At 36.8% G+C, this 23,644-nt stretch overlaps 1 protein-coding gene across 2 annotated transcripts in view; it reads right to left on the bottom strand.

Annotated features, from left to right (window-relative positions):
• Sec15 (exocyst complex component Sec15) overlaps nt 1-23,644 on the bottom strand; it is a 654,019-nt gene that overhangs the window by 525,586 nt on the left and 104,789 nt on the right. For both annotated transcript variants that reach the window (XR_016546976.1, XM_090374206.1), the window contains exon 7: nt 1,374-1,420. Coding sequence is in view for 1 of the 2 variants with exons in the window: in XM_090374206.1 (XP_090230332.1) it covers nt 1,374-1,420 (47 nt within the window). In the remaining variant the exon portion in view is untranslated. The remainder of the gene's footprint in view (nt 1-1,373; nt 1,421-23,644) is intronic.

The following is a 23,644-nucleotide window of genomic DNA, read 5'->3' as shown; positions in this document are numbered from 1 at the left end:
TCCAGTTATCCACATCCTCAGATGGGGTACAGGTTATACAGCACATAATTGAAGCATGAGTTTTGCCCTGACCACCACTCCTCCAAACACAACACAAAGAACATGCAAGTTTAGTAATACTGTACATTTGCTTCCTCAGAGTTTTTGTTGTAAACTGGCCACACATTTTTTTTTTCATTTTTTTTTTTTTTTGTTAGTTGTTGGCACATTGTTTCTATGGCCATAATGCACCTCCCAAGGTTTTTGTATTTTCTACTCTGATCCAAGCCCTCAAACCTTCAGGTTGCCAGGCAGGCAGGCACTTTACCCACCAGGCTAGCCTGGCGGCAACTGACCACACATGGAGCAGAAAATGTCAGGGTACTTCAGACACTTCCTTTGCTTCTGCTTAAAAATTATAACGATGCTAAGAAAAACAAAGAAGAAATAATAAACAATATGCAATAGATATGCAGATAAACTGCTCATGTATTCATACCATCTATTCTTCCACATATTCACACTATCTTTCACTCGCACACTGTCTTTCTATTAGTGAGGGAGAGAGAGGTGGGAGGCAGGCAAAGGTTGAACATGTTAATCCTCTCCAGCATTACTGCTATCTATGAGCATATGCAAACATCATTATTTACAGGTAATACAACAGATCAATTCAACTACTTCCCTAAATTGCAGTAAGATACATGTATTATGGGTAAACAAAATGTACATATAAGAACTGCAGCATGTGAAATTTTAAGAAAAATTTTTGAAACCTTTGCATAAATATTGACTGCAGACAGCTGATAATGTTAATGGAGGCAAAAAAATCATTGTGCATTTAATTTTGCTTCCAGTGTAACTGGAAGCAAAATTAGCAGAAATATACACCTAAATGGAAACAATTATTTCTTTTTTATAAATTTTATAATGAAGGCCTGAACACATAATTGCATTGTCATGAAATACAGCCTATAAATGAGAACATGTATTGAAGCATTTCTCAGTGAAAAATTTTAATTATATTTTCATGTAGTACAAAGTTCTTTTATTATTTTAATCTCTAATCCATTCCTCTGTTATTCCCTAAGATTCTATATTTGCATCTGCTGTTGCCTGTATCTCCTTTCATTTGACTGATTCTCTTAAGGGCCATATTACACTTCAATGCCCCCATCCCAAACGTATCTGGATCCACAAAGTGCAGTCTACAACTGTAAGCTGTTCTTCATATGGACATCAATTAATTTTCAACCAATTTGGCCACGCCTCTTTTTTTGAACCTCTCTTGTTTAGGTACGGCCTTGGCCTCATACCTCAAGTAATGCAAAACTCCTACTGCACATAATATCAAAGGCATATAAAGATAATAAAAATTAAATTTTATTACTCACCCAACAATACCACTAAAATACTCCTTGTAACCTTCATAAGTTACATTCTGAAATAGAAATAATGTTAACTATAAAAAGCGAAAAAAAAAAAAAAAATTCAATAATTAAAACTATATTAAAGTAAAAATTTTAACATACTGCATATATTTCATTACATTTTATTAAATCTATACATTCTATGTATTAAAATATTTAAAATAATTTTTTATTTCATTTTACAAATAAATGTAATTCACTTCACTTTCGCTCATTAGTTATTTCTGAAATGTGTATACATTTCAGAAATAACTGATGAACAAAAGAGTCACTTGATGTTCTTCAGTTATAATGAACTTTATGCCAAGGACAATATTTCTCACAGTTCTTATACACTTTCTCAAGTTCTTACTTAAAAAAAAAAAAAAATTTCAAATATTGCACACCTCCTTAATTTTCAAATATTGTACAGCAAAACCACCCTTAATGGGAGGTTTTGGCATATTAAGTCTGCAAGCCTGAGTAGCCTGAGTGTCCACAACAAGAGGTGCACCTTTTTTGGACACCTCTCATTGTTGACACACAGGCTGGAATCCCAGCAAGCAGTATTAGAAATTACATGTTAAATGGCCTATCAAGGACACTTAATAGACACTTCAATAAGTGTCACTTTGTATTTTCCATCATCCTGAACTAGACACTTTCAATGGTAATTGATATGCATACATGTTTTTGTAGATCAACATGATTTGCAATGAAGGCAAGTCGTGGTCATTGTAATCTAATACAGTAATACTGATTAAACAATTCTCGTTTTGGATGCTCAGAACAAGAGCTGTAACAACAGATTTATGTAATGTCATGGGTTAACTATGGAGAAGATGGCACAATATGTTGTTAATATGCTCTTCACTACAGGTAAAGAATGTTTACCAACTTATTTGAACTGTCTGAAGCAATCAGTGGAGCACATCATTTAGTCAGGCAATAAAATTGCCAAACTGAGACAGTGTCACAAGAATTATAAAAAAAAAAGGATAGTGCTATAGCAAGTCTGTATAGAATTCAGTTTTGTTACTGTACATAAAACAAAAGTGTGGAATATAGCAGTAATTGATAAAACAGGGGGAAAAAATGAATAAAAAAAATAAATACCAATTGACTGCATAGGTAAATTTGACCAGTAGCACACTGGATTTTCTGTATCTACAAATTCAAGTAGCTATATACAAGTTTTACCGAAGTTTATTCGTGTATACAGGTTCTCCCTCTGGAATACTGGTAAAAAATTTTTATATGCATTACAGAGATTGTGTAATTTTGTTATCAAGCAAAACTTCTTGATTCTTTCTGCCCATAAAGGGGTAGAGAGGAATTAATAACATTAATTAAACATAATACAGTCAGTCTGCCAACCCGCACTGACCCAGTATGGAAGATTATGGTCCATTTCCCTCAATATGAATCTTTGAGGAGGCTTCCATCCTGCAGTGGGTTGATAAAGGCTGCCTGGGAAGAGGAACGAAGGAGTCCTCTTACCAAGAAAGCTTAAATTTTGCAAATTACAGCAGCTGGAGACTATGCACCTGCAAGGTGATCTGATTAAAGTGTACAAGGCCTTCAATGGGTTGAGCGTGTTGAATTCTGATGGGATTCTTCGGCTTGCCCAGATTAATCGCCTGAGGGGACATAAATTTAAATTGAGGAAAGACAGTTGTAGAATAGATGATGTGAGGAAATTTGCCTTTAGCCAGGGGTGGTTGATTGCTGAAACAAACTTCAATCTGTCATTGTGGAAGTTGATAGCTTAAATAAATTCAAGGAAGAACTGGACAAACTTTAGGAGGGAATGGATGTGTGAATTTGTGTTTTTTTTTTTTTTTTTTTTTGGCTGATGCTACATAAGCTCACATACTTGCTTTATTACCTGTTATTTACTAATATTTATGTTATTAAAAGTTAATTTAATCAAGTGCTAAATACTAAAATTTAATGAAAACACAAATACAGCAATACCTCGCTTAGCACAGCTTCAAACAGCACGGGTTTCACTATAACACGGTTTTCAATTAAGTTTAAGTCAAAATTTTACTTTACATATTAAAACTCATTCAATAGCCTAGACACGTACTCTACATATATGCTACAGTGCCAACTCTATTGTCTCACATGCACATGTGCCAATAGATTGCCCTCAGACAATCACCAGCAACATGCAACAGTTTTCAGTCTTCTTAATTCCATCCTGACAAGACGACATGACAGCTTTTCATTTCACAATTTATTTTTTACACGTTTAAATACAATCGAAAATATATTTGCATCTTGGCTAGAAATCACTGCCTGTTTGGCAGCATGTTTTGCCCCATTTGGCAAATTATTTCACTGGTTTTGAATTACAAATTCAGACAATTGCCAAAGACATTGTGAAGATCGGAAAAGACTTGGGATTTTAAACTTTTTGACACTGCCAATGTACATGACTGCATTGACTCATATGCAAATGACTTAGATGATGTAACTCTTCTTGAAATTGACAAGCAAATTGCATATGAAGAAGAGGAAAACAATTCTGAAGTGGCACCAAAAGAATTTTGAACAGAAGAATTGGAGAAAGTTTTTCGGCGGGGGGGCAGTTGACATGGCCTGCAAGGCGATTATGAATGAAGGTCTAGATCGAACATCGCATCAAGATACGGCAAATTTTACAAGATGGGTTTTGATGCTACAAAAACTTGTACGCTGAGAAAAAGAAGAGACGACTTCACTGGACTTTATTATTGAAATACCTAAATAAATAGTTTTTTTTCTCATCTCTAATGATGTTACCTTTAATTAATAAAATTTATGCAATATTTTTAATTTCAAATCCTTTTAATTGGTTATCAAGTGCAAATTGTTTATAGATTTATTATAATTTGTCTTTATAGACTGTTTCTCTGGTACGCATTCGATTAAAACCCATTATAATTATACCTCAATCAGCACAGTTTCACATAACACGGTACAGTTTCGGTACCAATTATCAATGCTATGCGGGGTATTGCTGTATATCAACAACAAATAAAAAATAAATAAATAATTAAAAATATAAAAAAAACTGAGAAAGCAGCCAGTTCAACTTTCCTAACAGTGAGGTAATTTTCCTTGGTAATTTTACTGTCCACAACTCCAGCTCGCTTCTGTTTTCTAATCACACAGATCTGGCTGGTTAAGATGTTGAAGCTTTTGCAATTACTAATGACCATGCACAGATCATTCATTTACCTATAACAGATAATCCTAAGCACACAGCCAACATACTTGATGTCTTTTTCACAAGCAACTCGCCAGTTAAGGTGACCGGTCCCCTAGGTACCTCCAATCACAACTTGGTGATGGTGTCTTCTCTAATGAAGCATTTCTATCATGCCATGCTCAACTTCGTGTTGTTTAGCATTACAAGAATGCAAAATAGGATGATCTGCGAGATTTCATTTCTTCTTTTCCTTGGTCAGATTACTGTTTCAAATGTTGATGTCAACGTTTCCTCAGATCAAGCCAGTGGAATTATTCTTGTAGAGACAATTTTTGCTTCTGCACTCCACCTTAAAATCTTGTCCTTTATTTAAACCTTGGTTTTCCAATAAACATGTTAAGGCTGTTCAAGATAAGAATGTTGCATATTGCAATTGGCTTACATTCAAGTCTTCAGGTTCATTTTCTGCCTAAACTAAAGCTCATAACAATTGCAAAGCGGATATTAATCGGTTCAAACTAGATTTTGAACAGGCTAAGTGTAGAAAAACTTGCTTCTGCTCCAAACAGTAGTCAAGCATTCTGGTATGTTTCCAAATCTATTGGCTGAAACTTTTTCCCATCTCTAGTCGCACCTCTGTGAAAACCAGATGGTTCTATGATGTCAGATGGCCACTTCTTCAGCCAAAACTGACCTCCTAGCATCCTACTAAACCAGGTACTGACCTGATTGAGAATACAGTCATAGTTAAATTTTTTGAAATTTTTCCACACATTCTTTTAAATTTGATGAATAAGTGTTTACTAGAAAGAAAATTTCCTCGTCAATGGAAAATAGCTCTACTAAAGATACTGCACAAGCCTGAGAATTTAATATCAGATCCACGGGCCTACAGACCTATTTCAATTTTAGCCAATCCAGGGAAATTGTTTGAACAAATGTTAGCCCCCAAGAATCCAAAAAATGCTAGATCATCAGTTATGTTCGGAAGCACAATACAGCTTCAAGAAAGGATAGTCAACTGAAGACACTATAAATCTTCTGACCAACTATATGACCAACTCACCTGCTAAATACGTACTCGCTGTGTTTGTGGACTTTCAAGGCGCATTTGACACTTTATAGTGGGGAAGTGCCCTCAGGAGCTGAAAACATCAGCAGAGTATGATGCATACATCTATAAAGTTATGTGATCGTACTTTAGCGACATATTAAGACCAGACATATTAAGGTGGTGGGAAACACCACCTTAATATGTCTGGTGGTGGAAAACACCACCTTAATCTTACATAATGGGCTCAGGTTTCAAGAGGATGCCTCCAATGATCAGGGTTGGGACCTCTTCTCTGGAACGTTGTGCTGGTTACCGAAGGAACAAAATGGTATCAGTAAGATAGCCTATGCAGATGACTTGGTGATCGTTGCTGATGAAAGCACAAGGAGAATAACTGAAGAGAAAATACAGCCTATCTTAGATGATTTGATGGCATGGGCTACAGTCAACAAATTGAAAATATCCCCCAGTAAAACCAGTTTTATGACTTTTAAGAACCATTTTAGCCATAATAGACCACCCAGAATCCGACTAAATAATACTCAAATTCCCTGTGTATCCCAGACTAAATATTTGAGTATCACCTTAGATGATAAACTCAGCTTTCTGCATCGTGTAAAAACTCAGGGATAAAATTCGTTTTTTCACAGCCTCAGTTATCAGTCTCCAGGAAAGAGTGGGGATTATCAAAGAAAACTTTGAACCTTTACTATAAAACCATATTTTTGCCTATAATATCATATGCTGCAAGTGCTTGGTACCAAAAGGTATCAAAGGTAAAAGTGAAACAGAAACTTATTTCCACACAAAGATCAGTTCTTCTGACGATCAATAACATTCCAAGGACTGTTTCAAACAATGCACTCCAAATACTTGGTGGTAAGATTCCTGTAGATTTCTTTATTGCTTTCCGGAGTTTGATTTACTACCTAAAAAAACGGACAGTCTAAGACATTGCTTGGAATTACGACTGACCCAACCAGCGACTTTAAAAAGGAGAAGAAAAGGTTTTGGAAGGAATTTACTGTTGTCTGGCAAAAAAGATGGGATGAGAGAGAATTTGGACTTGTAACAAGAAAGTATATTGCGCAAATGGAATTCTCAACAGCCCCTGGAGTTATTTCGTGGTTTAGACCTTCTATGACAACTTCTTATCTGCTAACAGGGCATTGGTCCCTCAGAGCTAAGTTATTTGAGCGTGGTCTGGAGCCTGATCTGTACTGTACTGTATATGTGGGGAATATGAAATGTGGATTTCTGAACTGTCCATTGTACTCTCAACCTAGAGAAGATTTAATGTCTACAGTTCAAAACTTATTGGAGAACAATGTAAATATCTTAGTTGAAAATCGTAATAACTTTACTGCTCTGCAAACCTTCTCAAGAACAGTTTTCATATTGAAAACTCAGCTAAGAACTTCAGCTTCTCCTGGGAACTGACTTCACAAAAAACACCAAAAGAAAAGATTTATGTGTAAACAGAAGATTTATGTGGATTATTACTGTGTTGATTTATGTTAATTAATGTTGCATTGATTTATGTTGATTGTTATTGACAAGATTTATGTCAATTGTTATTGTAAAGATTGCTTTTTGTGAAACAAGGTTTATGAGAAACATTTAGTAGCTATCTCATTGTACTTGTTGGTAGGTTTGGAAGTTCTTTTTTTTTTCTTTTTTTTTTTTTTTTTAGCAGCATTAGCAACTAAGGCCATATTGCTCCGGGATATGCGGTGGTCATTCACTGCCCTTTCCGCTTCCTCCATATTTGGTGGTGACTGGCTCGAACCGGGGCTTAGAGGGGAACAGGTATCCTGTGTGTTATCAGACACTCAGCCTAAAACACTGATGGATCCAATATCTCTCTATTACAGAAGATTTAGGAGAAGTCCGGTTGGCCTGCCTCCCTAAAATCCACTCATGCACACCTTCTCGATGGTAAGCCCTGTTACGTCACTTAGGTGGCAACGAACGTGTAGAGTGGTTCTCTTCAAGACGCCTGGTCAGCGTGAAGAGGAAAAGACCAAACCCTCCAGCAATGAGAGCACAACAATACAAATGGCCCTCATTCCCCAGCAGCTTTCACTCTCCCTCTTACGGCAGCGAGAGGATCAGAGTGGAAGCAGAGGGTGCTAAGAATCTCTGGGTACGACCAGGCTGCCATGCACGGAAATTGAACTTGGCCTGTTATAATGTACGATCACTCATCGGTGAAGACAGGATATTAGAGCTGGAAAAGGAATTAGAAAATGTGAATTGGAATATCATCGGTTTGGCTGAAACAAGAAGAAATGAATCACTTATAAGTTTATCAAGTGGAAATCTGCTGTACACCAATGGAAACAGTGAAAGGAGTGAAGGTGGAGTTGGATTTCTGGTCCATAAAGATTTTAAAAACAACATTTTGGAATTCAAAAGTACATCACCAAGGGTGTCAAGACTAATATTCAAGATTTCTAAGAGGTACAAGCTAAAGATTATAATGATTTATGCACCAACATCGAGCCATGATGATGAAGAGGTTGAAGAAATGTACACTGAAATTGAGTCTTCTAGATGAGCAGAAAACCCACTACACTATTATTATGGGGGACTTCAATGCTAAGGTTGGAAAAAGGCAAAACAGCGCAGAAATAGGAACTATAGGAAATTTTGGAATTGGTGAAAGAAATAAGAGGTGAAAGACTTGTCGAATTTGCAGAATCTCAAGGACTGTCAGTAATGAACACTTTTTTCAAGAAAAGGGTGAACAGAAAGTGACATGGAAGAGTCCAAATGGATTAACAACTAATGAAATCGACTTCATCCTCACTAACAGAAGATATATTGTGAATGATGTTACCGTCCTGAATAAGGTAAATGTTGGAAGTGATCACAGAATGGTAAGATGTACACTTGATATAGATGTAGGAAAGGAAAGGAAAAAACTGACTCGAGTAAATAATACAAAGGTCTTTGAAATAACAGAGGAGGAGAAAAAGCAGTATGTACTGGAACTTAAGAACAAGTTTGAGCTTCTGCAGACTGCTCAGGACCAAGATATCGACGAGGAATATTACAACTTTCTGAAAGTGATAAAGCCCAAGAAACCTATAGGGAAACAGAAATCCAAAGAAGAAAAAATTAGTCAAGAAACACTTGTCATGATGAACCAAAGACGACAAATGAAGAGCAAGAAAAACACTGACAGGGATAAAATTGAGTATACTGAGTTATGCAAAGCCATTAGAAAGAGACTCAGAGAGGACATAAGAAGATTTAACACAAGAAAAGTAGAACAAGCATTAAGGGAAAACAAAGGATTTAAATCAGCAGCCATGAGCAGTAATACAGAAAGACAAATGATACTGAAACTGAAGAATAGCGATGGTGTACTTATAAACAGCAGAAAAGGCATAATTCAAATAGCAGAAGACTACTATAGAGAATTATACAAGGAGTGAGGGAATGATACCAGCAGTGGGGAAGATGGATTGCAAAGTAGCAACACATACGACATACCCAATATTCTTCCTGATGAGGTAGAACATGCATTGAAGAAAATGAAGAATCGGAAAGCCCCGGGGGAAGATGAAGTTACTGTAGAGTTGTTAAAATTGGGAGGAAGAGACATAACACAAAAACTGGCAAGGCTCTTCACAAAGTGCATTAGAAAAGGTGTGATGCCTAAGCAGTGGAATAATGCAATCATAGTTTTGTTGCATAAGAAAGGAGATAAATCAGAAATTGGAAATTATAGGCCAATTAGCTTGTTATCCCATATCTACAAGTTGTTCAGAAGGGTCATTACTAACAGATTAGAAAGAATACTTGATGAGAATCAACCGAAAGAGCAAGCTGGCTTTAGGATAGGATTCTCAACTATGGATCACCTTCACGTAATATCACAGCTAATGGAGAAAGCAAATGAATATAAAACACCATTATGCCTGGCATTTGTGGATTATGAAAAGGTGTTTGACTCCATACAGCATAAGGCAATGTTTCGGGCACTGGAAAGACAAGGCATAGATACTCCATATATTATGATTTTGAAGAAAATATATGAGAATGCTGCATCCTTTATTAGACTAGACAAAGACAGTAGCAAATTTAAAATCGAGAAAGGAGTTCGACAAGGAGACACAATATCTCCGAAGCTGTTTACTGCTGCCCTTGAGGAAGCTTTCAGAAGATTAGACTGGTCGCAGAAAGGAGTCAATGTGAACGGAGAGTACCTAAACCATTTACGATTTGCAGATGACATTGTGATCATAAGCCACGATCCCAAAGAATTAGAGGAAAACCTTAATCAGTTATGCACAGTTAGTAAGGATTTTGGACTAAAGATGAATATGGCTAAAACAAAAGTAATGATGAACAAGTATGCCAAGGAAAGGGAAATAATGATTGAAGGAGCAGTAATTGAAAAGGTGGAGTCATATACTTATCTGGGACAAGTTATTAGCTGTAATAATGATAAATGGCTGGAAGTCAAGAGAAGAATAAATTTTGGATGGATAGCATTCAGGAAATATAGTCACATACTGAAGAGCAATATCCCAGTTTGTCTGAAACGTAAAATAATGAATCAATGTATACTCCCCACCATGACTTATGGAAGTGAAACTTGGGCACTCACCAAAAGAATGGAAGAGAAGCTAAGAACTACACAGCGAAGAATGAAATGAATTATATTGGGAATCAGACTGTTAGATAAGAAGAGAAACACATGGATTAGGCAGCAAACTAAAGTAAAGGACATTCTTATCAAAACTAAAGAACTAAAATGGTCTTGGGCAGGACACATAGCTCGAAGACTTGATGACAGATGGACTAAGAAAATAAGAGAATGGTACCCAAGAGGAGCTAGAAGAAAACCTGGAAGACAAAGGCGGAGATGGATAGATGAAATTCATGAGTTTTTGAGTAGTAAATGGATGGCCAGTGCTCAAAACAGAAGGAACTGGAAAGTTGCTGGAGAGGCCTTCATCCTGCAGTGGATTGAAAATGGCTGATGATGATGATGATGATGACGGCTCGAACCAGGGTCTAATCAAAAAGCGTGTGCTACGCACTGCTGCTCCTTCCCACCTGGCTACGGAGGGGGCCTTGAAAGTTCTAGTGGACAGACTAGACAGTGTTATTAATCGTGCATTGTATATAATTTAATTATATATTGTTTTCCTAGTTCTCAAGAATTCAGAGACTCTGAGTATATTTAAAACAAGTGTTGTATACATCTGTTTAATTTAATATAATAATTACTGTTTCTCAGTGGTAGTGAGGATAATTTGTGAAAGTTCTCCACTAGTAATTCACTTGTCAGCACCCACAGATATTGCACAATATTCGGTGGGTCCTGGACGTGTGCATTCAGCACAAACAGAGAGAGTAGACATGGGCCTAGAGAAAGGCACCGGGCTGCAGCTGCCTTGTAATGGCGGTGGATAATACCTCACACGTTTTTTTAGGCTAGCTTTCTAGAGGTTCTACGCCAAAACAGATGAACTAGGTGGATATGTGCTTTTGCCTAGGAGCCACCCTTAATTCTGGGATACACGTACAGAATGCCGCAGGAGGTCAAATATAATTTGCATTAGCAGAGGCATATGATGCAAGAAAGCAAGCTTATGCAGCATCAGCCAAAAAAACCCACTTCCACTTTACCCCTCCATTCGTTCGAAATACCTGTCCAGCTGAGCCCTAAATTTATTTAGGCTATCAACTTCCATGACAAGGGATGGAAGTCTGTTCCACCAACCAACTACCCGCTGGCTAAAGGCAAATTTCCGCACATCTATCCTATATCTGTCTTTCCGCAATTGAATTTATGCCCTCTCAGGTGATTATTCTGAGTAAGAGGCAGGATCCTATCAGCATTGAGCACGTTCAAACCATTCAAGGCTTTATACACCTCTATCAGATCACATCGCCAGTGCCTAGTCTCCAGACACTGTAATTTGCAAAACTTGAGCCTTTCTTCGTAAGAGCAACATTTTGTTCCATTGACTAATCTTGTTGTCCTTCTCTGTACTCGTTCCAGAAGTACTACATCCTTCTTGAAATGAGGCCTCCAGACCTGTATACAGTACTCAAGGTGTGGCCTGACCATTGCCTTATACAAGGGAATAATCACCTCCTTATCCCTGCTAGAAAAATTCCTGTATATCATGGATAAGACACCATGAGCTACTCTTGCAGCCCATCTGCACTGCTCAGAGAACTTCATATCTGCCTGCACAATTACCCCAAGGTCCTTTTCATTCTCTACCACTATCAGTGTAGTACCACAGAGTTGATAGGTTGCTCTGGGGTTGCTGTTTCCCATAGGTAGTATTTTACATTTGTCAATGTTAAACTTCATTTGCCACATCTCAGCCCATCTGCTCAACCTTTCCAGATTCTGTTGCAGCAGCACAGCTTCAGTAGTGTCCTTAACAAGTCTTGCCAATCTTTGTATCGTCTGCAAACTTGGACATTAATCTTGATATACCATCATCAATATTTATAAATACAGAAAACAATAATGGACCCAACACTGAACCCTCCACTAATAACATTAGTCCAAGATGAGCAGTGTCCATTGATTACCACTCTGTCTTCTCCCCCTCAACCACCCCTTGATCCATAGCAGCAATTTGCCTCCAATGCCACACTGCTCCAATTTGTGCAGCAGTCTTCCATGTGTAACAGTATCAAAAGCCGTTCTAAGAACCAAGTATATACTGTAATATCAAAGTTATTCCCTGCATCCGGTTCTTTTGTGACTGCATCATAGTATCCAATCAAATTGGTGAGGCAAGACTTCCCCTTAAGAAAACCATGCTGTGTCCGAGCTGTAACTGAAGTCTTGTCTAGATGATCCTGCAGTGCTTCTTTAACCAGTGCCTCCATTAATTTTCCTGGAACAGAAGTTAAACTCACAGGTCTATAATTACTTGTGTCAGCCTTTGATCCTCCTTTGTGAATTGGGGTCACATTTGCACATCTCCAGTCTATGGGAACCTACCCTGAGTCCAAGGAAGCTCTCATAATTATGGCTAAGGGTTTGGTCCACTTGTTTGGTCTCATAATTATGGCTAAGGGTTTGGTCCACTTGTTTGGTCTCATAATTATGGCTAAGATTGGTCCACTTGATGTTGGCGGTTCAACTGTTTATGATCCTGCTCAGGTAGGTAACAAACAAAATGAATTTTTGCATCTACATTCACACATGAGCAGTTATTCAGAGAGGTAGTAGTAGTGGCATGTGATGCAAGAAAGCAAGTGTATGAGCTTATGCAACATCAGCCAAAAAAAAAAAAAAAAAAAAATCACACCATTCCCTCCAAATGCCTGTCCAGTTCCTCCTTAAATTTATTTAACCTATCAACTTCCACAACGACAGATGGAAGTTTGTTCCAGCAATTAACCACCCGATGGCTAAAGGCAAATTTCCGCACATCTATTCTACATCTGTGCTCAACCCATTCAAGGCCTTATACACCTCAATCAGATCACTGCGCAGGTGCCTAGTCTCCAGCCACTGCAATTTGCAGACCTTAAGCCTCTCTTGGTAAGAGGATCCCTTCATTCCCCTTACCAATGTTGTCGCCCTTCTCTGTACACGCTCAAGCAAATCGACATCCTTCCTAAAATGTACTCACGGCGTGGCCTGACTATTGCCTTATACAGAGGGACAATCACCTCCTTTTCCCTGCTAGCAAAATTCCTATATACCATTGACAAAACCTCATGACCTGCCCTGGCAGCCTGTCTGCATTGCTCAGAAAACTTCATATCTGACTGCACAATTACTCCCAGGTCTTTTTCTTTTTCTACCACCTTAAGTGTAGTACCTCACAGTTGGTACTTTTTGCTCGGGTTACTTCTACCCATATGCAGTAATTTGCATTTGTCATAGTTAAACTTCAGTTGCCACTTCTTAGCCCATCTGCCCAAATTATCTAGATCCTCTTGCAGTAGCACACTGTCATTACTGTCATTAACAACCCTGTCAACCTTTGTATCAATCCCTAATGTATTAAACCCTGGCAGTAAGCTAGATAATCTTGTAATAACTGAGAGTAAAGTAGAGGAGAAATTGTTGAAGATAGACATAAGAAAGACACCTGGGGTGGATGGAATCTATCCAGTTATATTAAAAGGAGGCAGCAAAGGAAGTAAGCAAACCCTTAGCCATAATTATGATAGCTTCCTTGAATTCAGGGGAGGTACTCATATACTGGAGATATGCAAATGTAACCCCAATCCACAAAGGAGGATCAAAGGGCAACACAAGTAATTACAGACTTTTTTTTTTATCTTCTGTTCCAGGGAAATTAATGGAGGCACTGGTTAAAGAAGCATTGCAGGATCATCTAGACAAGACTTCAGTTATAGCTCCGACACAAAGGGGAAGTCTTGTCTGAACAATTTGATTAGATACTATGATGCAGTCACAAAGGAAATGGATGCAAAGAATAATTTTGATATCATATATTTGGACCATAAAAAGGCTTTTGATACTGTTGAACATGGAAGACTGCTGCACAATTTGGAGCAGTGTGGCATTGGAGGCAAATTGCTGCTATGGATAAAGAAAGGGATGGTTGAGTGGGAGAATACAGAGTGGTAATCAATGGACACTGCTCAATGGACTAATGTTATTAGTCAAGTCCACCACGGTTCAGTGTTGGGTCCATTCTTGTTTTCTGTATTCAGTAATGATATTGATGATGGTATAATGTCCAAGTTTCCAGACGATACAAAGGTCGGCAGGGTTAATAAAACTAATGACAGTATGCTGCTGTAAGAGGATCTAGAAAAGTTGAGCAGATGGGCTGAGAGGTGGCAACTGAAGTTTAACATTGACAAATGTAAATTACTGCATATGGGAAGCAGTAATCCCAGAGTAACATATCAGCTGTGTTGCACTAAACTGACAGTAAAGTAAAGTGTGTTAGTTATCTGCCGGCACCAGGGGTTTTCCCCCATCTCCCCATTGTATTCTTTGTGAGTGACACAAAACTCTGTGGAGGCCAGGGATTTAAAAAGTGTGTGGGGATCGTGGTCTATTGTTTCTCTGACCATTTAGCCGTTGGGCCCCTATTGGGACCAACCACTGCCCATACTTTGCCACAAGGAGGAAGTTCAGGCACTCCCAGTAGATTATTTAAGTACTCTGGCAAGCTTCACCACTTAATTTCCAATGATTTCAGTGGCAAGGTTTAAAAAAAAAGTTGGGGGGGGGTAAGCTAGAATTTGGCCAAAAGAGATTTACAAGAAAGCGGTAGAATTTTGACATTGATTAGAATCTGGTGGCATTGTTAAGGGGTATACTCGGTCGGTTTAGTGAGAGGGGGAGACTGAAGACTGGGGGAAAAACAGATAGAAGGATAGGGATGATACAGTAGGCATCCCCGAAGAGGACAGTGTTAGATGAGTCCCACCAGGTGAAGTATGGGGGAGATAGGGAGAAGAGGAAACAGAGACCTGCATTATCTCCTCTCTCTTGCCTGGGGATGGGGTTTTAAAGAGACTCAGGTTAAAAGTACCCAGTTCAGATCATCAATGGCGTGTCAGCAGCAAAGTTGCAGAATATCTTTGTCAATGATGGTTGTCATGTCCAAGTAGTGTCAAATCCGGTAGGAAGGTCAAGATGCCCATCCTGCTCTGGGGGTGGGATATGATAGCTGTCAGTGGGGAACCCGTGAGGTGGGAGAGAGAGAGAGAGAGAGAGACACATTTACTTCATTCACAATCTGCATTCTCACTCTACTTGCATTCTATTTTTTTTTTTTTTCCTTCCAAGTTTCATATATACAGGGTGATTCATTACCAGTGCGACAAACTTGCAGGAGGTGTAGGGGGCACAAAGACGAATCGGAATTACATAGCATTGCAGGGTCCGAAATGCCTTCATCATGTGGTAGAGGACGTTGAACGGGAGGTCGCATGACCAGCGATCCCACTTGAAGTCACCATTTGCGAACCGGTTCCTGAGACAGTACAATGGACGAGTATTCAAACGTTGAACTGGCCGACATGCACCTCGCGTATGGAGCTGTGGACTGTAACGGGCACGCCACTCTGCGCTTGTACCAAGAACGTTTCCTGCACAGGCATGCTCCTCATCATACAATTTTCGCACGTGTGCACAGAAGGTTATGTGAGACTGGTTGTTTCACGAGAGATACCATGAATCGAGAGCGAACAACGAGGAGGCCAGACAATGAGGAGAATGTCCTATGTCTTGCAGAAGGTAATCCAAGTACAAGTATTCGAGTGATAGGCTAACAATTGGGTATTTCCCAATCCACTGTATGGAGGATACTGTCAACAAACCAAAAGAGTTAATACCATCCGCAACGCGTCCAATCATTCGAGCCTGCGGATTATCCACTCCAGAGGACTTTTGCTACTAGGTTTCTTCAACAGAAATGGTTCGAAAATGCTGACTTCCAGCGGGATCGCTGTTCACGCAACCTCCCGTTCAACGTCCTCTACCGCATGACGAAGGCATTTCGGACCCTGCAATGCTATGTGATTCCGATTTGTCTTTGTGCCCCCTACACCTCCTGCAAGTTTGTCGCACTGGTAGTGAATCACCCTGTATATAATAAAATAAAATATTATAAAATATTAAGGATAAAATATTAAGGATCAATCAAATAATAATACTATCAGGGACTTAAGAAAATGCAAAAAAAAAAAAAAAGTCGGTAAAAAGCGATAAAAAAAATTTTTTATCGCTTTTTACCGACCATCTAGATGACTTCAACTGGGGCCAACCACCCAGACTGAAGGCAAAAAACGACAAGAGGTTCTCTGTTTCTGTAATGATCAATATATGCTAAGTAATTTAAATCTAAACCAAATATAAACCAGTATAGGCCAAATATAAATAACTTTTAGAATTATTAGAATCGAATGTAAGAAATATAAGTAAAATATAAATGTAAGCATATATTAATCATCGTTGACCCAACAGAGAACGTAATTTAATGATTAAAATAATATTAAATATATAATACATACTACATATTTACCGTATCTAGGACATAATGTAAATAATCAAAATAATATGTGGTGTCCTCTATGTGATGGATACGGTAAAAATAAATATAAATAAATAATTAAATTTAAGTTAACGCAAAGAGAAATATGCAGATAGTAAGAAGAAAAACTAAAGGAGTAGGAATAATAGAACCTGAACTCCACAAAGGCGAAAAATAGTGGTATTGATAAGAAATAGATTCTCCTACGTCCTCGGACTGCCCTAATAATTTTGGAGAAATAAAAATATAGAGTGTAGGACAGTTTAAAGACGTTACAAGATATAAGTTGTGGCTCGGGTATGCTCGGGATCGCAAACCCGTTCCTATAGTAGGACCCTGAGCTGAATTTGCATGTTACCTCAGCGTGAACTTAAGTTATCTTACATTTGATTCTAATAATTCTAAAATTTATTTACATTTGATTTATATTTGGCCTATACTGGTTTATATTTGGTTTAGATTTAAATTACTTAGCATATATTGATCATCATTACAGAAACAGCCAACCTCTTGTCGTTTTTTGCCTTCAGTCTGGGTGGTTGGCCCCAGTTGAAGTCATCTAGATTGTCAGTAAAAAGCGATAATTTTTTTTTTTTTTGCATTTTCTTAAGTCCCTCATAGCATTATTATTTGATTGATCCTTAATATTTTATAGACATTATGGGTGTATTGCATGATTGCTTGCAACTGCATTGACCCATAAATATTAGTTACAGTTGCTGTCTTTTTAACTTTCTTTTCTTTTTTATCACTAATATAATTATAAATATATACAAAAGCTTTGTTTAGGTTAAGTATACACTACCTAAGATTGCTTTTTCTATTATATTTTTTTTTTCTATTTTCTTAACTTCATTGATCTTTCTTAATTTTACCTTCACGGATTTATGATTATATTTTATATTAACTTTGCTCTTATTATGTCACTTAAATATAGTAATAATAATATACTACATTGGCAGAAAGGCCTCCGTAGCCGAGTGGGCAGGAGCGGGTGTGCAGTAGCACACGCTCTTTGAGTAGACCGGGGTTCAAACCCCTGGCTGCTGAATACGGTTGATCTGCCAACCTGCACTGGACCAGCGTGGCAGATTATGGTCCATTTCCCTCAACATGAATTGTTGAGGAGGCTTTCATCCTGCAGTGGGTTGATAATGGCTGCACTTTACTTTACTTTTTTACATTGGCAGAGTAGGATAAAAGTGACTGAGGATACTACACGGGATAGGGAGAAGATAACTACTGTTGCCCTGGATAGTAATACCAACCATGTTAATACATTGACACATACACAAATATTAGATAGTATAAATCAGAGCTGTACTACTGAATATGTTCTACATTGATAATAATTTAAGTAAAATAATGAGGAGTTTACCTCAATATAGTGCGTAGAACACTTCCGTATGATACCCTCCAGAAATTAAAATGGAAAAAACAAAAAAAATCTACAACTTACCGGTACATTAGAGTAAAATATAAATAATTAAATAATCAATTTAACACAATTCAAATCAATTTAAAACAATTAAAAATCAAATTAACAATTAAAAGAATCTAATGAAAATATTCAAAACGATTTTCCTTCCTGAAGCTGACAACGCTTTTCGACCGTATGCTGTGATCACAGGAACGAAAATGCGATATTTTACTCTAATGTACTGGTAAGTTGTCGATTTTTTCGTTTTTTCCATTTTAATTTCTGGAGGGTATCATACGGAAGTGTTCTACACACTATATTGAGGTAAACTCCTCTTATTATTTTACTTATACACAAATATTACACACTTTACAGAGCAGTTTAGTATATAATGCTTCTGGCACTAATATACGATTACCATCTCTTAAATTTCAACCTAGTAATAACAAATTATGTCTTACTTGCCCCTATATGCATCCAAATCATGCTACAATTAATAAGAATTCACAAATATTCTGTAAAATGAATAACGTTATATATATGATCACTTGTTGTACTTGCAATGTTAAATATATTGGTCAAACTAGCAATAAACTAAATATTAGAATGAACCTTCATCGTTCCGATATTAAAACTTATAATAACAAATCCAGTAAGAAAACAGGTAAACTGGAACATGATATCGAATTCAGACATTTCCAAAAACACTTTTGGTAATATTTTCATTTCAATACTTAACGTAATTAATAACGCAAATGAAAGATTATTGCAAGAAGAAATTAGCATGTTACAATATAAAACACTATATCCATATGGTCTAAATAATAAATTTAATCAAAAATATATGACGAATAATTTAAAAGATACAGTAAACCCCCGCTATTCGCAGGGATTACGTTCCTGAGAAATGCCGCGAATACTGAGTTATGGCTCCCATAGTAATAAAGGGGTTCCGTTCCAAAGTATGAAATATATAAGAAAAACTAGCCTAAAATTTTGTCTATGTATGTATTATATGTACCTTCATAATTTGTTGTTATTTGGTTTTTAGGAGCATTAGCAACTAAGCCCATATTGCTCCGGGATATGCGGTGGTCATTCCCTGACCTTTCCGCATCCTCCGTATTTGGTGGTGATGGGCTCGAACGCCAGTCTAATCAAGAAGCGTGTGCTACGCACTGCTGCTCCTTCAACACCTGGCTACGGAGGCGCCTGTACCTTCATAATATGACTATGTACATAGACAGTACATAGTGAAATGCAAGCATAAGGCATCGAAATGAAAATAAGAAACACTTTAATATTAAATGTAATATTTATTAGAAATTTCAAACAAATCTTTCAAACCAGCACCTTTGTTAAGCAAAGCTAAAAAACTTATCCCGCCAGTGCTATCATCAGTTTCGCTAAAGTGTTGATAAAGGAGTTTTGCCTTTTCACGAATGATGAGTGAACTTAACGGAATTTTATTTTGAGTTCGGTCTTCTATCCACAGATTTAAACCTTTTTCCATTTTTTCTAATTTAACATCACGAGTTACAGAGCAAGTTTCCGAAGCAATTAGCACGTTTTCACGGACATTACGGCGGATTTTTTCTTCCAATTTCTTGATTGATCGTACCGTTGACTCTGATTTTATAATGTTTTGCCACTGAGGAGACACTTTCACCATTAGAAATTTTATCTAATAACTCAACTTTTATTCGCTAATGTCATCACCTTCTTTGATCTTTTCACATTTCCCTTGTTATTCGTAGCCATATTTTTGTACGGGTTAGAAAGAACTTGTCCGCAATAAAGTCACTTTCTTCAGTTAACACACTCGAAAAAGTCTGTTTTACACTGCAAAACGGTAGATTTATCACTTTTGTAAGCATATCAATTTATAAATTGATAAATTTATTCAATTTATAAGCATATAAATTAAAAGCAAACGACAAAACGTTCCATGACAAGCGTATAACACATACTGAACAAGGATTAGCGAGAAACATCCATGCTCGCGATTTTGTCACCCCTCTCTCTCCCCACCCACAGCGCTGTTTTGACCAGGAAAGATAATTTTAGCCATGCCCATATTTTTTATGGCGGAAAATGTTCACGGCGCTTTAAAATTCACATTTTTTTAGGTTTCATTTTATGTTAAATCAGCGACCGCGAATACGCGAAACCGGGAATACAGATACCGCGAATAGCAGGGGTTTACTGTATTTGTGTTTATAATATGTTTCAAATTGCCAAACTTCATAAATATAATTGCAATAGAAAATATTGTAAATCCAACACATATAAAAGCAACCAAGAACATCTAGGAGACTTCATAGATTTATTCAAAATGTGGGACACCGATCCTATAAATATTAGTAAAATACATAACACACTTGTCAGTATTAAACTTAGTGTACTCAAAGCACTAAATAGAAAAACCAATGATTATGTCTTTGCATCTTCTCACCTTATGCACATTATATTAGACATTTTTAAATTCAGAATTAATATTTTGAATGTTCGCAAGCAGCCGGAAAACTCTGTCCTCGTCTTATACTTTCAAAATAAAATGGACGATTTGGATATACATAAAACTATTAATTTACATAATGACTTGCTGCCTATTAATAACTTACATATTAATATCAAATTTAGATATTCTAAACCATTTGGTCTTAAAGCGTGTAACTATAAAATAATAGCTACAAACCTTCACAATATTAACATCGGACAGGATACATGTGTTTGCCACAAACCTTCATTTCACAGATACGTGGATCCTAACCATAACCACATTATAACCGGCAATTTAGATATAATCCTATATCCCGAACTTAGAGATATTTTATCACTGGATTTTAAATTTCAACCTAATCTACCTATTAATAAATCTACCTTTAAAAAATTGTTATATCTATATTTACTAAAATACTGCATAAGATCAGCATACAAATATAACATACCGGTTGAGGCATACCACATGTGGTTATTTACAATGCTCAATATCATATCTAACAAATATAATCAATTGAAATTCATACAGGATAATCTATATAATACCAAATTAATAAATAGGCAGCTCAAAGATATACATGAACATTTTGTAATTACTCCCGTAGACAAAGCTGCTTGCAATTATGCAATCATACGTAAATCATTATATAGAAATTATAAAAACCGAACTACAGTCTAGCCATACATATAAACAGATAACATCTTCCTCTAATATAATAATCAAAAAATTAATTGCATTGCATAAAAAATTAAAGTTAAAGTATAATAACCTAAAATATCCGTTTATATATGGCATACCCAAATTTCATAAATCACCTATTGCTTTTAGATTCATAACATCATGCAGAGATAGTTATGCTAAATTTCCCGGAAAAACATCAGAAAAGTTACTTAAAATTATATTAAATAACTTAAATAAAACTATTATAATAAATAATAACTTACTGATTATAAATGCAATAAAAAATAACAGTATTAAACAAATACAAACATTTGATTTTACAGTCTATTTATGAGCACATTAATCGTGATAATTTAAAAGTCGTTCTCCAGAAACTATATTTGGAAAATAAAAATGCTATAAAGGTTGATTTAACGTATTGGGATGCTCTAATAAAATTATGCATCTTTAATAATTATGTATGTGACGGAACATCGTTATACTTGCAAGTGACTGGTACCCCTATGGGAAGGTTTGTATTTGTTGAATAGTACTAAAAAATACCATATATAATTTTATATACAGTATTTATGGTATTATACGATAATAAAAATACTATATAATAATAATACCGTATACTAATATTAATAATTAAAATACTATGTAGATATTTATATTTACTATAGTGCTTTACCCATTTACAAAACCGATTATTACAAGTGAATCTAAGTCCATGGAGAATATGATTCAAAAGTCTAGTGGAGTATGATATTAGCATTAGCTGAGGCAAAAAACACAAGCTCATATAGCATCAGCCAAAAAAAAAAAAAAAAAACTTTTCCATTTCACCTATCCAGTCACTCCAAATGTTTGTCTAGCCTTGAATGTATTTAAGCTATTAACTTCCACAAAAAAAAAAACAGATGAAAGTCTGTTCCAGCAACTACCAGCTGCTTAAAGGCAAACTTACAAATATCTATTATATAACTTTTTTTCCTCAATTTGCATCCATGTATCCGATCAGCATTCAAGGCCTTATACACCTCAAATCAGATGCAGGTGCCTAGTCTCCAAATGCTGCAATTTGCAGAACTTAAGCCTCTCTTGGTAAGATCGCCCCATTTTCCTCTAACCATTCATGTTGTCCTTCTTCCTACTCGTTCTAGCAACTCTACATCCTTCCTAAAATGAGGCCTCCACACCTGTACACAGTATTCAAGGTGTGGCCTGACCAATGCCTTATACAAGGGGATAATCACCTCCTTATCTATGCTAGCAAAATTCCTATATATCATTGAAAAAACTCCATGACCTGCTCTGGCAGCCCACCTGCACTGCTCAGAGAACTCATATTTGACTGCACAATTACCCCAAGGTCTTTTTCACTTTCCACTTCCCTGAGTGCAGTACCACACAGTTGGTACATTTCTCTTGGGTTATTGCTACCCATATGCAGTACTTTGCATTTGTCAATGTTAAACTTCATTTGCCACTTCTCAGCCCATCTACCTAACTTTTCTAGATCCTGTTGCAGTAGCATACTGTCTTAACTGTCATTAACAACCCTGTCAACCTTTGTATCATCTGAAAACTTGGACATTAAGCCTGATATACCTTCATCAATATCACTGATAAATAGATAAAATAACAATGGGCCCAGCACCGAAACCTGGGGAACTCCACTAATAACATTCGTCCACGTAGAGCAGTGTCCATTTATTTCCAATGTCTGCTGTCTCCCACTCAACCATCCCTTTATCCATTGCAGCAACTTGTCCATACTGCTCCAATTTGTAAAGCAGTCTTCCATGCACAACAGTAACAAACACTTTCCTGAAATCCAAGTATAGGATATCAGAATTATTTTTTGCATCCAGCTTCTTTGTGACCACATTGTAGTATCCAATCAAATTGGTCAGACAAGACTTCCCCTTAACAAACCCATGCTGTGTCTGAACTATTACTGCAGTCTTATCTAGGTGATCCTGCATCGCTTCTTTAACCAGTGACTCCATTATTTTTCCCAGAAAAGAAGTTAAACTAACAGGTCTATAATTATTTGTGTCATCCTTTGAACCCCCTTTGTGAATTGGGGATAGATTTGCATATCTCCACTCCATGGGGACCTCCCCTGAATCTAGAGATGCTTTCATAATTATGGCTAAGGGTTTGTTAACTTCCCTTACTGCCTCCTTCAATATAACTGGTTAGATTACATCCACCCTAGGTGCCTTTTATTATGTTTAACTTCAACAATTTTTCCTCCACTTCGTTCACCGTTATTACAAAATCATTTAGCTGCCTATACTGATACTGAAACTGAAGAATAGTGATGGTGTACTTATAAATAGCATAGAAGGCATAATTCAAATAGCAGAAGACTACTACAGAGAATTATA

Source organism: Mastigoproctus giganteus, chromosome 5, assembly GCF_048544385.1.
Source record: "Mastigoproctus giganteus isolate SK-2022 chromosome 5, ASM4854438v1, whole genome shotgun sequence".
In the NCBI taxonomy this organism is placed as follows: domain Eukaryota; kingdom Metazoa; phylum Arthropoda; class Arachnida; order Uropygi; family Thelyphonidae; genus Mastigoproctus; species Mastigoproctus giganteus.
The sequence above is the reverse complement of the archived record's forward strand: the minus strand, read 5'-3'. Positions and strand labels throughout refer to the sequence as shown.